The following is a 17,352-nucleotide window of genomic DNA, read 5'->3' on the forward strand; positions in this document are numbered from 1 at the left end:
AAATAGTTTTAAAAATTTGTGTATATTTTCTGTGGATTCTGTAATAATTGCTGATTTTTCTTTCAGTTCAGGCTTCAGCTGGGGTCTGCTATTTAAAATTCAAAACATAGGGAAGATGCTTCAAAAGAAGGAAGTTTTAAGCTTTATTGTGCAAGACTAAGACTGCTGTGATGCTTTAAGGTCTAGAAACATTGCGTGTAATTGTATACCCTGTGAGTGGTCTCATTAGTTTACCTACAGCTGTTTTCAGTGTCTATGGTTAAACACGTATTCCTGAGTGTTTCTGGAGCTGGAGTCTGCCTGGAAGGCTAACCCAGCATCTCTCTTTCTGGGTGAGATCACTAGAGATTTCTGTGCCAATATGATTTTGTGTGAATTTGCTGGCTTCAGAAAGAGGTTTTGTTAGTCTTAAATGACATACACAAATTCCTTCCTTTCCTTCTTCCTTTATATACTTATGCTATTTCTCATTCACTTTTAAGAGTACATGTGAGGTGTTAGGCCAGATGATTTCAAAACACAGTTTTGGAATTGCTAATGGTAGTATTTGCTTTGGAGATTATTTATCAATAAGCAGTATTGTCTCATCTAAGAAGATATTTGAGCCTTCATTTATTGTGAAGTTTTTGAGGCTCTCTTTCCCCCTTCTCACCTCTCCACTGCTTTATTAAGGTGTAATCCAGTGCCCAAATAAAAGACATTTGGTGTGACGTGCAGCACTGAGGAGGAGCTGACTCATAACTAATAGTGGGTATTTTCTCACACTCTCTCTAGACAGTGAATCATGTAAATGAACGATATCTTTAATGGCATGATCTGATGATATGAAATGATAGTCTTCCAAAGTGTGTATTTCTATAAATGCTGAAGTGCTGATGAGTATAATAAATTGCACTACTGAAGATTGTCAGTGTATAATACCAAGATGGGGAAAGCCTATAGTTCCACTTCTGTCTTGCTGGTAGTGGCAGTAAGTAACTTACAGTGCCAGCACCTGAGCAAGGGTTTCTGGGGGAAATATGCTTCATTATCTATTTTCATTGGTGGATTAATACCTGTCTTGAGTGGCTGAATGGAAGCCAAGGAGTTATTATGCCTGCTCACTGAGGACTACCAATTGCTGTGTACAGCAGCCACACTGTGAGAGCAGTCTGAATGCTTCTGGTTTCTCAGGAGGGAAAGAACCTAGATCTATATGGGAATGTTTATGCCTGATTTAGCAGCCACAGAAATAAAAAAATTAGAGACTCTAACTCTTTAGTGATTTTATGGGACATTTAGTCTGCTAATTTAGCTGTCTGTGTTAGATGGCAGGAATAAGAAGACTTCCTCAGACTGTTCTGATACTTGGTAGAGAGGGAGCTTGGCTGCCTCGGCTTTCAGTATTATGGGTGTGTTCTTGCTCCCCAGACCTATGCTTCTGGCCTAATGGAACAGACTTTTCACTGTTTGAAATATCACTTGGAGGACCTGGGTTTTTGGGTGGATAAAATACTGCAGTCTGGTAGAGCAGGGATTTGGGACCTTGATCCACAACGTGGGGAGTAGCCTGTCCCAGGCTGGCCACCACCATCTACACGTTACAGGATCTTGACTTGCCCATGACAAATTCCACATTTTAAAATCAAACAAAGCCAAAAGTATATCCATTCACCTTCTTGGTAGTCCCTGTATCATCTTTTCAGATGTATAACCATGGAAAATATCACCTCCTACACACATATTTGATTCTTTTTGAGCCTAAAGGACTTCTGGCATGTTATACAAATATAAGCAAGTTACAAATACAGCTGTAGTAACTTCTTTTGCTTTTTGACAGAGGAGTTTATTGCCTATACTTTCCTGAATTTAAATAAGTTGCTTTAGATTACTTTGTGTAGTCTATATTGGAGACCTCAGTTCCAGCTAAATCTAATGAAATACGGTATCAGTATTCTCTTAGGACTTTTCTAAAATGAGTACAGCTATTGTTTACACTCTGTATAAGTGCATAAAAAATAAAGAAGTTTATAATTATTTTGATTCAGACTTCTAGCATTGTATAACAAACTGTGGTTTCAAACTGAGAGTATGTTTAGACTGGTTGTTAGGGAAAAGTTCTTTACTATGAGGACTTTACTATGGTTCTTTACTATAAGGCACTGGAACAGGTTGCCCAGAGAATCTGTGGGTGCCTTTTCCCTGGAAGTGTTCAAGGCCAGGTTAGATGAGACTCTGAGTAATCTGGTTTAGTGAAAGGTGTACCTGTTGACGGAAGAGGGGCTGGAAGGGGATGATCTTGAAGGTCCCTTTCCAACCCAAGTCTTCCCATGATTCTGTTATTTACTGTTAATTTGGGACTGGACAAACTTTGGATTAAAAACATAAATATGCTTCTGGAGACCAAGTTATGAAATTTCAGTTAATGTTGTGAGAGAAAAATCTTATTATTTCTGGTGGGAAGGATCTGTGCTGTGTGTGGTTGAGTATATAAGAGCATGCAAACAATACCAATTAGATTCTGATGGCATTTGTATTTCTTAGATATCATTCTGCCTTCATCTATAGTTTGTCAAATAGTGTGTAATCCTGACAAGGGTAGGCCTTCAAGGAATGATGATGCAGAGAGGAAATGAGTTAGTGGTCAGGGAGCCTTTGGGAAAGTACTCCTGAAAATACTTTCAGTACTGAAAGTACTGAAAGCATGCTGAAGATTTCCTCTATACAAGTAAAGGGATTGATTGCTAATGTAGAGAGGTGGTCACCTCTGTAGTTTGTCAGGGAGCTGGGGTGTGAGTTTGGCCAGTGCTTGCTCTGACTGTTCTTCAGTTCTTCCAGCCAGAGGCAGAGTGCCACTTTGTCACTTCACTTGAGCCTCAGTGTTCAGTGAGCTGGGTTTGGAATAGCAGTAATACTTCCCATGATGTGAAACACAAGAGAACCACCCAAACACACGGTTCTTAGTTGGATAGTTTGTCAACAAAAAGAAAAGATCTACAGAACAATGTAAACGGGAAAATAGTATTTCAATACTGGTTATGGGACTGTTGCTTATTAACTGCATTAGTTCATATATTGAGAAATTTTCATGATATTTGGTGGAATATTTAGAAGAAATCCACATTGTCTTCAGCTTCATTATAGACCAAGTGTTGTGTATTCATCCATGAAAAGGAACATGTAGACTTTGTTTTCCAGGGGCTTATGGAAACTCAGGGCAGCTGCCACAGTTGGGCCCTTATTTTGCTTGTCTGTTCTGGCTGAGTAAACCATAAACCATAAACCATTGTGGTGGTAGCAGATCTAGATTTAGAATGTATTCTTCTTCCTGCATTCCTGCATCCAAGCAATTATGCATGGTAAAATTTGCAAAGCCAGAAAGGGTGAAGGAGAAAAGAGGCATTTTAAAAAAACATGCAATTCTGATATGAGCCAGTTTTTATTAAATAACTAAAAGTGAATTTATGATAGTTTTGAAACTGTCAAAACATGTCAGATTGTTTAGTGAGAGGGAAAAGTTTATTTTATTTTTCTATTTTACCCCTTCTTTAGGAAATTATATGGTAAGGCAAGTTTATTTCTTTCAGGAAAAAATAATATGTCCAAGCAAAGCAAGCTGTGACATTTTTGTCTTAATTCTGAGATTGAACTCATGCATTACTTATTTTATAATACGTGTAATTATTTGGCCTTCAGCTGCTAAGCCATGAGTGTGGGACCAAGTTTTTTTGCCAGTCAGAACCTCTCACCGTAGAGAACTGAAATCAAAGAGAATGATTTTGCGTTTGTACCTCATTGTTAGGACCAGTCAAGGTACCATTGTGGACAAAGAACATGACAAAAGGCATTTTCGCTATTTACCTGCTTTATGTCATCCACAAGCTCTACCAAAAGTGGGAGACAGTAGCACAAAGATCCCTTTCAGCTTTTGGGAGACAGAGGAGATTGTATTATGCTCAAGGCTTATTTTAGCACAGCTGAAGAAAACTCTTATAACTTGGCCTCAGATAACTTCAGTGAACTCCCAGGATACAGAATTTCTTCTAGCTATTGCATATTAAATGAGCATAAATGGGTAAATTGAATGTGCTTTCATTTATTCTGAAGAATAGCTGGTGATATGAATTGTTCAACTATCTGAGCAGAGAAGAATGAAGATAAGGCTGCAGCAAAATTGTGATATTGCTCTTGCAAAAGGGTCATCTTCAATATGTGAGCTTCATACCCAGCATGCTAAAGAAGCATTGAAATGTTATGTCATCTGAAAACTTTGCTGTTCATATCCATCAGTCACTTCCCATAGATTCTGATTCCTGGTGGATAAATCTTGCAGAGGTAATGTTCTGTGACAAAAGACAGAGTCTGAGCTGATCTCTGCTACTGCATTCCTGCAAATCACCTGGAAGTAAAAGTCCTCTACTGGGGAACTGGAAACCCAGTGATGTTTCCTTTCTAGGACAATAACATGACTGCATCTGGTGCTGAGAGAAAGTTATGGTTGTATTATGCCTGTTTGAGATCATTGTGTAGCACAAAAACATCCATTGTATTTAGGTCCTTATTTATTTATCAAGAAGAAGTCAAAAGGGCCAAGAGGTGAATGGAATGAAGACTGTACCAGTCTCAAACAAATCCCAGGCATGCTTGGCAGGGAGAGGTTCTGCAGCACTGTTGTCCACATGTCATGTTTTATGGCTGCATTGTATGACTTGCAGGCTTGCCCAGGGGTTCAGTGTATGCAGTAAGTAGGATTTACCAGATACGTCAGGCTTTTACCATGCATTCTCAAATGAGCTCTTTTCAACTAAGGCAACCTTGTAATATTGTCCTGCTCCGTGTAGCAGCAGGTTTGAGGCTCAGGAGTTGTGGGATTCCACAAACACTGCCTATTTCTAATGGTGCTGTGTGGCTTGGCCACATCTGAAGGAGAAGGTCTTACTGGCTGCAACATGATAGCATTATGGATGGAAGAACTATGGAATTTGTCCTCCTAGGTTGGACTTGTGGTTGTCTGACTTCAGGTTCATCACCACTGTGACTCACAGTCCGTGGTTACCTGCTTGCAAATTCTCTGCCACCCCTCTCAAAATAATGAAAATTAGTCCAACGTGTCTAAGAAACCATCAGAATTAAACCTTTCAGATTTAGGTCTGATTCCTGTAACTTGGGTGGTGGAGGCAGGTTCCAATCCCTTGTGTAATATGTGGGGCTTGCTCTTTTTGTGAGTTTGAAGGGAACAAGACAATGGACTCTTTTAATTTAGCAAGTTTTATTTTTATTTTTTAAATGTTGGCACCAAAGTAGAAAGTACTGTACAATCAATATAAAGCATCTTTAAGAATCTTTCATGCCTGAGTGTACATCTGGAACTGTTTGCACTAACTAAAAGTAAAATAAATGCCACAGCATATTATACCACAATTTTTTTTCATTTAAAAAAGGAAATTGAAAACACACCACTCCTTGACATTGAATTGGCTATTGAAATGGTATCAGTAAAGTATTTATATATTCCATATTTTGTTCCATACATCAGCTTTCCTTGATGCGTTAGACTTGGAGGTGTGCCATGTGAGCTGAAATGTTGCCATTTATGAAAGACCGCCTTGTTTTAAAAATGGACTAAATCTTGTAGGGTAAAGGAAGTAAAGTAAATCGGTTTGAATGCAGGCACATGTCTCTTTGCTCCAGCTCCTGCATGCTTTGTCTCTTCCTTGTTTGGTTCAGAAGCTGACTGTGCTTGCAGTAAATATCAGTGTTCACCTTAACACTAAATATAGTGATAAAAAAATCCTCTACCATAAAAACTGAATGAACAGCAAGAACAGTATAGTTCAGAATCCACAGAAGAAATATCATAATTTAAAGTTGGTTTTACAACATTCTTTAATTTTAAATGAAGCAAAATACTTCTGTAGTTAAATCACAGTTCTTCACTCTGTGCTGTTTCAAGAATGTGTATTTCAAAATGTTTTGCTTGGGTTTGTTTTTAAATAAAAATATAATCCAAAGCAAATGCAATAGATCTCTGCATACTTGAAACATGTTTTCTGAATTTATTCTAAGTCTCTTGCTGCTCCAGAGGGTTGTGTGTATGGATTAGGACTAGACCATTATTTCACCATCTTTCTCCATCCTGAACTGATTGCAGTGAACACTACAGAATGAGTTGCAGATGTCTTCTTTTCCTTCCAGTTTGGAGGACTTCTGGTTTCAGTTCCATTTGATCTGAACTGGGCTAAGGAGCACAGGTCTGTCATTGTTTAGAGGGATTCAGTGGAAGAAATTGTTTCACCTGAAAGAATTTACTCCCTCTGTATATACAGGCTATGCTTTTAAATGGGATGCTGTGGGATGCTGCCTGTATGAAACTTTCTGGTGTGTCCTTCCTAATTCAGGATTATTGTTTGAAATGTCAAGGTCCATATGAAGAAAAAGATAGCCAAAACTAGCTTTGCAAGTGAGGAGTCTGGTTTGACTCAAGAACATAGACATGTTTTTGAATTCAAGAAATTGAGCTATTTTAAGACATATTGAAAGTTCTTCTGAATTTCAGACAAAATTCAATGTATGTACCTCTGTATTGTAGAACTGGAGTACGTGGACATGAAATGTTACCCAGGCAGGTTTTGATATGTTAAAATTAGAGTTTCTCCTCTTGAGAGATTCTTTCTTCCCTTACCAAATCCTCATTACCTCTGAACGTATGAATAGCAGAATGTCCGCTGAGAGTTTGTATGAAGAATGTCCATACATTAAAAGCCTCATGAACTATCATGTCTTGAAGGAAATTGGCTTGTGAATATGCCTTAAATACCATTATGTCTTTAGCTTTCAGATCATCAGGCTATTTGTCAACCATTACAGCAAAAAGTGTTGGTTGTTAGGCTTATTGTTTTTATTAATTAAAAAATTAATAAGGATTTGTAGAAGCTGGAGTTACAGGCTGAGTGTCAGACACCAGAAAGCTTTAGGAAGATCAGATCACAAGAACTGTTAACATTTTTGTCAGCGGTGGCTCTGATTTGTGGTTCTCCATCACCACTTCATCCCCTGAGTGATCTGTCTTAGAGCTGCTGAGGTTCTCTGCTGTGGGTGCTGTATACAGGTGCTCCCAGTCCCATCAGTCCCTCAGAATTCAGGGAGCTCTGTGAACAGGTAAAACAGTAGCAGCAAGAGCAGAATGGCTCCCACAGGGGCTTTGTTATTAGAGAGGGTGGAATAGAGAGTTGTAAAGGCTGTTCTCCTGGGTGGTGTGATGTGATGGTGTCTTCCAAGCATGTGGAAATGCTTTGTATTTCGCATTGTACTTCTTCAAAAGCCCTTTTTCCCTGCCCCCATGGAGAATCTCTGTTCTGACAAAATCTTGTACTCTGGCAAGAGATGTTTTGGGATGTGCTTGGAAAGAGCCTTAATATCTCCTTAAAGAAGTCAGGGCTAGGGAATGTACAGTCAGAGGGAAATCTGCCTGCTGTGAACATACAGTAGGAGAGGAGGGTTTAGGGCTTTGCAAGGGGGAGAGAGAGAGGTAACGAAAAGGTGAGTGATATGTAAAGCATGTTTGTGTTTATGTCTAAGAGGTCCAAAGAAAGGTAATTGGGAAAATCAAACCTAATGTTATTAGATTTAGATGAGAAGTACAGGGGTCTGTGGCTAAGTTCAGCAGTCTGCAGACTGGGTGGCAAACTGTTGGAGGTAGTAAAAACCATTTGGATCATGATAGAATGGCAACCTGAAATTCGAGGGCAAAACCAACACACTATTTCTCACTACCATGTTCAATTTAAGTAGCAAAACATTGCCAGCTTTGTGGGAAAGTCTCCCCCCTCTAATCTGAGCGCGTTTCTGATCAAACCTGAACTTCGAAATGCAGAGAAGAGAAGGGAGGGAGCAGGAGCCGTGCGGTTGGTTACAGCTCAGGATCGCTTCAGTTATCACCAGCTGAATTGGAGGATACAGGCTGTGCCTGCTTGCAGCGAGCAGCAGTCTGTTAGAGGAGCTCGATTTCTCTCACTCCTTCTTCCACCCACCTCCATCTCCTCTGTGCCTGTGTCTGCGCTCCCACATGCTTCAAATCTGTGTACCTGGACTGCCTTCCTTAACAGTTCAATGTGAGTGTTAGCAGAATGAAAACCAGATGGACCAGCAGTTCCCACTGTTATCTCCCCACCAGCTCTGGCAAGCCTCCCTTTCTCTCTCCTTTCTTGGCATGGGAGAAATATTTGCCTTTATTTAGGAGGGCTTGGGCTCACTGCTGTGCCTCTTTCCCTCTGTTGCAACATGAGCTGAAAGCTATTTATTCCCTTGTTGCTGAGGTTGGTTGAGGTGAGTGCAAGATGAATTCGGCTATTAAGGAAGCAATTAACATTTCAAGATGAGTTTTCATAGTTCTTTATAATAAATTAATGGCTTATTGAAGATAGAGATTTAACTGTTTTAGTATACTGATATGAAAAGGAAATACTTATAGAATCTGTTGAGAAACCTGTTTTTGTTTTCCACCATGTCATAATTTACTGTTGCTTGATTTGCAAATCATACCTCACTTACCTGTGTAACAATCTTAATATTTAAAGTAATCATTGTGGTTACTCTTCCCTCCACAGCTGAGGTTTACTAACCTTAGATCAACACTACAGATCCTATAAAATTGTATCTCTATTCCCCTCATCTTATTTTGGGAGTGTTTTGCTGCTCATCTTCCCCAAACTTGTCTCTAAATTCTACATGAAATTACTCCCTTTCCCTGAGAGCTGAAACATTGCCTGTAGGCATTTCAACAAAGCCTGAAGGTGGCTTTTATAATTACACTACCTGACATGCTGCACCTCTGGGACTTACTACTTACTTCCTCAGTTTCTGCAGTTTCAGACAGAGAAGAATTGGTATCTGTTATGTGTTGTTAATTTTTGGGGGTATGGGGGCTGATTTGATTTTTTCCCTTTCCCTCCCCCTTCCTTTTTAAAAAAACCCCAACTTTCTCGTATTTAAATTTGCTGATAATTAAGTGTTTTGAGGCTCTTTTAAACATACCTGTTCTTTGTTAAATGTGTGCATTGCATTGAATTTCTGTTATTGTCTCTCAGAGCAAATTTCAGATATAATTATTTTATTGAAGTTTGTATGTTGTTAGTAAGAACTAAGAACAAGGAATTGTTCCACAAAGTGAAGTGACAGAATTTATAGAATGTGACATGCTTTGAATTAAAACCACAGACTTACATGCTTGTCCATTAGCAGCAACACTTACGTGCTTTACAGAATAGTTTTGTGGAGCTCAGGAAGACTTCTCTTGGGCTGTGTTTAAGTAAATAGCCCCAACTCCCCAAAGAAAGGACTGAAGAATTTTACTTATTCCCATTAGAAGCTAAGCATCACTGTACACATCTTTTTTCAAGATGGTTTTCTAAACTCCTTGCAGGAGTGAGAAAGCCTTAATTTTGCCTTCAGCTGATAAATTTTGCTGTGTTTTGCCCATTCTTAATAAATGAAACATATGGGCTTGGATGGTTAAAAAAACAACTTAAGGTAGTGTCATTCAAAAAGATGTTGGGAAAAAGTGCACTTCTGTAGCTTTTACATCATGTGTGTTGTATATTTAGATCTTCAGTTGCAAGAGAAGTGTTAAGTTTTTTCCTAGTTTTGCCTTATGTTTGTTTTGTTTTCTTGGGGAGATATGTTCCTGCTTATCTTGCAGGTTTTGAGCATTGAAAGTTGTTCTTAATATGTGATGGTGCAAACTTCCATGTTTATTTGAAAATAATTGTATGTATATGAGATGATTGACGTACCATTTTGGCATGTTGTGTTTATTTTTCTGGTGAATATAAGAATAGCCAGGGGCACTGTGGTAAGGTGATCCAGGGGGTGTGTGTATTTAGCATAAGTTTAACATAGGATTACAAGGAGAAGCAATGAAGAGGGCGGCAGGTGATACATAGAAGAGACATGAAGAGACCTTGTTTCAGGCAATATTCCACACAATATCTCACCAGTATTAAAGAGCTTCAGGCTTTAGTTCTGGAAGAGATGTCATAGGGGGATTTATTGTCTTCCTGTTCCTGCATCTGTTTTTTCCTCCTGGCTAGCATGTGAACCTTGAAGGGAGGTGGCGTTGTTGCAGCTCTAGGAGTGCTTGGGAGGTAGCATCTGCACATGCTAGAAATAAAAACAAAAGATAATGCAGCACTGCTACAAATGAGGTCTTACCATCTGTGTTGCACCTCCTTAAGTAAGGTTTAGATGATACAATTTGGGAAGAGCACACTGGAGTAGATAATCAGGTGTAATCTTTCACAGCAGATGCTGAAATGCTCACTTCTTGCATTAGCTTTTAAGTTTTTGTCAGAGGGGGTGTGCTCGGGGAAATAAACCGGTGTGTTCCTGTGGTGTGTGTTGCAGATCGCACTGAGAAGCATTCCACAATGCCAGACTCACCTGTGGATGTGAAGACACAATCCAGGCTGACGCCTCCAACCATGCCACCTCCTCCCACTACCCAAGGAGCTCCAAGAACCAGTTCATTTACGCCCACAACGTGTAATTAGTCTTATTTTCTTACTTTTATTCCATCTTATTTCTATTCTGTATGTCAGAAACCAAAATAGGTGAAGGGAAATGTGCATGAAGTGGCAGGAGCAACATTTGATTGTAGTGGTATAAAATAATTGAGCAAAACAAAGTTCACAGCAGATTAATGCATCTTTAAGGTATTAAGACATTCAGCTCAGAGTTGTGTTATTGTTTCATTGACCACTTGGTCACAGTGTCAAAGAACAGTGAGCACTGACTTCCCATGTACTTAATGGTCAGGTTAGCCCTCTTGTGAGAAGGACAGAAAACCTTCTTCTCTTACATGCCATTATGTTGTTTAAATGATCCCATTCCCTTTAGTATAGAAACTACAGGGAGTTTGTTTGTTCTTTATTTTTAAAGTGGAGATAATTCATAATGAAAAAAATACTAATCTTCCTTCTGCTTATGTTTCAGTGAAGAATTCTGATTTCAGTGCTATATAATGTCTAGTTAATATTGATATAAAACCAAAATTAAAGTCCTTTCATAATTTTTATCTAGAGGTTTCTAGTCTGTTACCACTTCCCTAAATCATTTAAGGCTGCATCTTTGTCTCAGCTTATTGATGTAAACATATAACAAACTCTACTAGTCTTGATGTATGCTGCATTCATATCAGTGTAACTGAGATTTGAATCTGGCACGTTGTCTGGACTATTCTTTTCACAGCCATGAAATGATCCACATTTCTCATAGTAAGATTTAGCTGCAAATTTTTGGGTCTCTTTTATGCTGCCTTGTAATAGTATAAACATGAGAATGTGTTTACATTTCACGTTTTAAATAAAACATCTTTAGAACAGTAGAATACATATGCCTAAACAGAATGAAGGCTGCATCTTCTATTTGTCTTGCCTAAGTCTGTTTTAGTCCCTTTCTCTCTGTTAAATGCCTTATTTAAAATTCACCTCTGTGCAGAAGGCCAGCTGGAGGCCTTTGTACTACTTATCCCAGGGAACCCTGTCCTGACAATTTATATTGAACTTAAACAGTGAGGAGGGTTTGTGCCAGCTATTCACATAAACTCACATTTAACCCAGTGACCCTGATCCTGCAAAAATTTGTCTGTTTTGCTTAGCTACAGCACCTGAATCATCCTGGATGGAGCTTCACACTGGAGCTGCTTCAGTCTGAAGTTAAATTGCTTCTAGGTTTTTGCAGGATCAGGTTCTTGCACCTTAAGCTTTCCAATGTGATGCCCTGCCAGCAGTTCAGGATGATCCTTGACAATCATAAAATGAATATGACAATGTTCTTTAATCCTCACAAGGCTTCTGGATATTTATTTGATTGAGTTCAGCACTTCAGAAGGTGTGTGAGCCACAGCTTGATTTGGGGCTCCTTATTTGAACACTAAAGGTCTAAAAAACCCTGATTTTAATTGCTTTTCACCCTGTCAGATTTTGGAGGTTGGCCTTAGCTGTTCCAGCTTGTACCATAAACAGACACTTTTATCAGTGTCTGTTGCATTTATTATTACTACAGTGGGAATGCCTGTAGGCCAGAAAGATCTGACTTGTTTTCTGGTCTAGAATATCTTTGTTTTCTTTGGTTTAGATGATTAAAAATTCTTGACGTGTTGTAGTTTGAAATTTTAAATGCTAAATTCTTTTGGCTTAGCAACATGGTTTTGTTTTAGAAATTATGCACAACTTTGCCAGTTGGCAAATTCAGATATTATAAGGAAAGCACTGAAATCACGGGGCTATTTAATTATTTCTTTTGCTGTGGGAGGAATCTTTATCTGCCTCTCTTCTCCCTGTATCTATCCTAGGTGATGAATTCCACACTTCTCTGCTTTCTTGATCACCCCCAGCACCCTCTGCCTAGAGCTCTGCCTAGAGCTCTTTATGGGCGACAGTTGTTGGGCGGTGTCAGGGTAGATCAGCAGGACGTGTTGCTATTCTTCCCAGTCCTCATTTTCTGAGTTTCTGGTAGGATGACTTCTGGCTATGTGATTTCCTTGCAATCACAGCATATTTGTTTACTCAGATACCTCACCCCAGTGCAGCACTCAGAGCGTGGCCTGTAGCCTCGCAGGGAGCTGAACTTGCTGAGGCCAGCTTCTTCCTATGTCTGCATTTACCAATCCTTGCTGTCACTAGCCCATGCAGCCAGAATAGGCAATCAAAAACTAGGAGAAAACACAAACAGAGGCTAGATAACAATTCACATAGCGTTTTCTGTAATTCCCCTGGAAAGCAGTGACTAGGGCAACAAAAATTCCTTCAAAGGTTTGTGGCAGTGATTTAAATATAGTAATAGGTAGGGATTTATATCTAGTAGTTTGTGTCCAACCTGAAAAAAGGACTTGCTGGCTAGAGATAAGGACACTCCATGAAGAAAATGAGATGAGAATGGGATGTTTGGCTTCAGAGAGGCTGATCATTGAGAAATATTGAAAGTATTTGAAGTTGCTAGCTTGCCCTGGTTGTGTTTTTAAATAGTAAACAAGTTAAACTGATACTCCTATGCATTGTTGATTGTAGACAAGTTCCTGATTTCCTGATTTTTTTGATTGGGTTCTGAATGATTCCAAAAAAAAAAAAAAAAAAAAAAAAAAAAAAAAAAAAAACCACCAACCAAAAAAACCATAAAATTTCTCCAGGGCTGTGGCCCATTGAATGCAGCTGCTGCTGGGTACAGTCACATGCTGCATGCCCACACCTGCCAGTGCACTGGTACACTTGTACTTCTAGGGGAGCCGCCTTTTTTCTTGCTGTTTGCTGTCATTTTAGCAAATCAGACTCAGCCTCAATGGTGTGTGTTTCGAGTGTTGCTGTTCATGCTAACCTGAGTGGAAGAGGATGTCCTCAGTTTGATTCTCTGCTCTCTTCTAGAGAGTGGATAAGAATCAAACTGAAATCACTGCCAAAAACTCTCTGTTGTCTTGAGTATGTTTACATGCATCTCATTGCCATAAATTTTGAATGCTTAGTACTTCAGTAGTAGATAGTTATTCTCAAAGCAACCTTGCAACAGGAGGGAAATGCTTTCTTATCCTTTTCAGAGATAAGGTGCTGGCACGTGAAAGCAGAGAGATTTGCTCATGATCTCTGAGAAGTCTTCTGAAGTCTAGCTTGCTGCTCTTGCTGCAAGGCTTCATGATACAGAGCATTGGCAGCATTTGTACCTGCACAGACAACTTTGTGTGCTCCATATGTTAGCAGCTAGGGAATCTGTATTGGAAAAAATAACCTTCTCATTGGGTGGTGTAAGGTTAAAAGTGAAAGTCCTGTTTTATAAACACAGCTGTCAGTTGTATGTACAAAACACAAGTAAAAATATTCAGAGATAAACTGAGGCTTCATGAAATATGTCTGCATATTTTTTTCTACCCCAAAGAGCAATTTTTTTTTTGGTCTTCAATCATACATGCACTCATGCTTTTTCTCTTTCCATTTCCCTCTCTCTCTTTTTAAAGTCCTCTGACAAAAGGCTGGTATTCAAATGGTGCTTTTCAGGTCCACGAGCATTTTAAAGGGGCTGTGTGAGAGGCTGCTGCTGTTATTTCCAGTCCTTACAACATTCAGCACCAGCTACTGGGAAATAGATATAAACTGCAGACTGTCACTCTGTCTAAAGGCTAATTATCTTTGATTGTGCAACTTAATTAATTCTGAGGTCAAGTGCAGAAAACATAAGCTGATGGATTTTCCCCTCTGTCTCCTTTTTCTTTCTGTCTCTTCCCCAACCCCAATCTTTATTTTATCCTCCGTCTCTTTTTCTTTCAGTAACCAATGGCACTAGCCATTCACCAACAGCGTTAAATGGAGCTCCATCTCCTCCTAATGGCTTTAGCAATGGGCCATCCTCTTCCTCTTCCTCTTCTCTGGCTAACCAGCAGTTACCGCCAGCTTGTGGAGCTAGGCAGCTCAGCAAACTGAAGAGATTTCTTACAACCTTACAGCAGTTTGGCAATGACATTTCACCAGAGATTGGGGAGAGAGTGCGTACCCTTGTGCTAGGACTTGTGGTAAGCAAGTATTTTTTCTGTTCTTTTCCCTCTTCCTTGCTCGATGTGTTTATTTCATAAATGAATGGGTCACATGCACTGCATTCACTGTGCTTTAGGGATACCAACCATGCAAGAGTGAAGCTCCAGCTCTTGCTGACAGAGCTCACATGAGTAGCCTGACTAGCTTCCCACAAATGGCAGCTATTCCCTTCTAGGCATAGCCTTGACTATTTTTGCCAGTATATTGTTATGGTGTAATGGTGCGAGAGGGTTTTCATCCTCTACTGGATCCTCTACCCCTAATGTAGTCATACCTTGAATCCTGTAATGTAGTAAAATATGGTTTGACTTGCCTAGTTTAGTTGGGTGGGGAAAGGAGAGAGGCCTGCATATATGTCAATGGTTAAAAGGGTGAGCTGAGTGTGTTTGGACTGCAGTTATGCAGTGCAAAACCCTTTCTCGGTGTCATTGAACCAAACAATTATGAACCCAAAAAGGCACTGCTGCTACTTTAGTCGCTTTATTGATAAGGTTATCTCTATTTGATGTTATGGCTTAATGAAAATTTCAGCTCTTTCTTACCTAGCTCTGTCAACTTGGGCTGCCCTTTTACATGCAAACTGAAATCTGGCCCAGGGTTCTTTTTACTCCCAGTAAAGTCCTCTCTCTGCCAGACATTTGTTGTCTCCCATGTATTTCCTTCAGCAATAATTGGATGTACTGGGGAAGATGCTATTGTGGTGCTCTAATTTACATCTGTTCTGAGCAGCTGCAGTTGCCATTGATTTCATTTGGAGCAAAGACTGACAGCACTGTTTAGCACAGAGGCTGAGGGGTGATTTCACAATCTGCTTGTATCTTCAAAAGCCTCTACCTGACAGCAGTCAATGCTCCTTCACTTGGGTCTCTGTCAAAGGGAAGTTTAATGTAGGCAGTATAACATTAGTAACTCTTGCTCTCCATTTGTTTCCATATTCAAAGAAAATGTTTAATGGGGCTTTGCTTGTCACATGGTTCTCTTTGGAAGGGGGAACTAGTAAACAAGCTGAAGGTGGCTTTGGGAACATCCACATTCCACTGATTTTCAGATAAAAACTTCTTTCCCACTATTATTTACAGTTGATTTCTAACTTCATTTGAGATCTTAGGAGCAGATTAGGATTTTTCCTTGGGAAAATTCACATATGCTATTCCTTTGGTCAACCCTGCCAGTTTGTGGAGTTCATGATTATGACTTCATCTCTAAAGTGAAGACTTTCTTACACAGCCTAGAACGTAGTAAACAGTCCTCTTTAAAAAAGCAAACAGTAGAAAAATATGAAATAAAAATATGTTATAAAAAGAGCTTTAACTGATGTTTGAAATGTAAAAACCTTTGCATGCTTTACACTTGAGAGCTTAAATTGTACTCTAAGCAACAGGCGCTGAGTGTCTGAGATGCTTGTGCTTTCCTTTGTGTATTTTAATAAGGTAATAATTTAATATGCAGCATGCTTTTCTTAATTCTCTCACCAATATCAAGTTGTTAAGCAAATTCAGGGTTCTTCAGTTACTGTTTCTCTTGCTAAGTGTTTTCAGTATTTTGTCACCAAGACAGAATTTTTTTTTCTCAACAGAATTCTACTTTGACAATTGAAGAATTTCATTCCAAACTGCAAGAAGCTACTAACTTCCCACTGCGACCTTTTGTCATCCCATTTTTAAAGGTATTGCACAGTTCAGTGATCTGGAAAGTATTTCAAACCATTTTGTTGCTAGGTCACAGATGTGTGTTACAGTTTTTCTTTTTAAGAGAGTCAGAGAAATGAATAACGTGTAAGGGCTACTTTCCATAGCTTAGTGCATGTAACTGCATCTGATTGTACGGTCCAGGATCATTTCTGGCTGCTCACAGGAACTGTTGGTTCCCTAATTCTATAATCCCTGTTGTTTGTTTTATGTTTTTCATTTGTAGGTATAAAAGGTTTTACAAAGTCTTGAGACTTGGTTACAAATATAATAAAATCTTGTGCTTGTAACAAATTGGAGTTTTGGAAACTGCACGATGCAGAGTAAGGGGATGTCAGGAGTTCCAGCTACCAGCCCCTTTCTAAAGTGCTGCTAATCATTAGTGCACCATGAGATTGTGACACTGCCATCCAAGGAAAAGACATTTCTTCTGATTTGAGCCACTAGTGTAAACATGGTGTCTTAAGAATAGTGTTCGCTGCTTTATGCATGTTCACCTTTTATTAGAAATTAAAGATAAAATCTCATCCAAGAGCTAATTAATAAAATACACACATGATGTGCAAAATAGAAAACAGCAAAGCAAAATCTTCTTTGAAGTCAGGAAGTTATTCTGCCTCTCACCTGCCTGTAACTGCGTCCTCTGAATTGCTGTGATCTGTGAGCAGTCATTGTTGCCTTCTCGGATCATGTTGTATTCTGTTTTGGTTTTGCTGTGGAGATGAATTTTCCTAGAGATAAGGTATTTATTGTTCCCATATGTTTTTCCATTGTCAACGTGTGGGTGGACATTTTTCATTATTTAGTCTGTGTGTATAAGTGTTCCTAGCTATTCTGTTGTCCCGAAGCACTGGTATCCTCAGTGGGTTTGCTTTCATGTTTCCCCCTCCTTGGCTGGCTGTGTCATATGGGTTCTATGCAGATAGCATAGCTGTTACCTTGGTATGCTGCCAGATGCTTTCCTTTTGGAATTGAATATGCTCTTCCACTTGCAGTTGTAGCAACTCTGATATTCCTGCTTAAATCATTCTGGTTTATTTTCATGGCATCTAGTTTGTTTTCCTTTTAAAAGTCACTTCAGAATTAATTGACTTTGGTGCCAGGAGCTTGTT

The 17,352-nt window shown here is 39.3% G+C and overlaps 1 protein-coding gene across 3 annotated transcripts in view; it reads left to right on the forward strand.

Moving 5' to 3' along the window:
- Window positions 1-17,352, forward strand: part of RUNX1T1 (RUNX1 partner transcriptional co-repressor 1) — a 115,169-nt gene that overhangs the window by 53,055 nt on the left and 44,762 nt on the right. For all 3 annotated transcript variants that reach the window (XM_059485682.1, XM_059485691.1, XM_059485701.1), the window contains 3 exons: window positions 10,381-10,518; window positions 14,289-14,530; window positions 16,129-16,218. In XM_059485682.1, the coding sequence (XP_059341665.1) occupies window positions 10,381-10,518; window positions 14,289-14,530; window positions 16,129-16,218 (470 nt within the window). The remainder of the gene's footprint in view (window positions 1-10,380; window positions 10,519-14,288; window positions 14,531-16,128; window positions 16,219-17,352) is intronic.

The sequence above is a fragment of the Ammospiza nelsoni genome, chromosome 1 (assembly GCF_027579445.1).
Source record: "Ammospiza nelsoni isolate bAmmNel1 chromosome 1, bAmmNel1.pri, whole genome shotgun sequence".
Lineage (NCBI taxonomy): Eukaryota > Metazoa > Chordata > Aves > Passeriformes > Passerellidae > Ammospiza > Ammospiza nelsoni.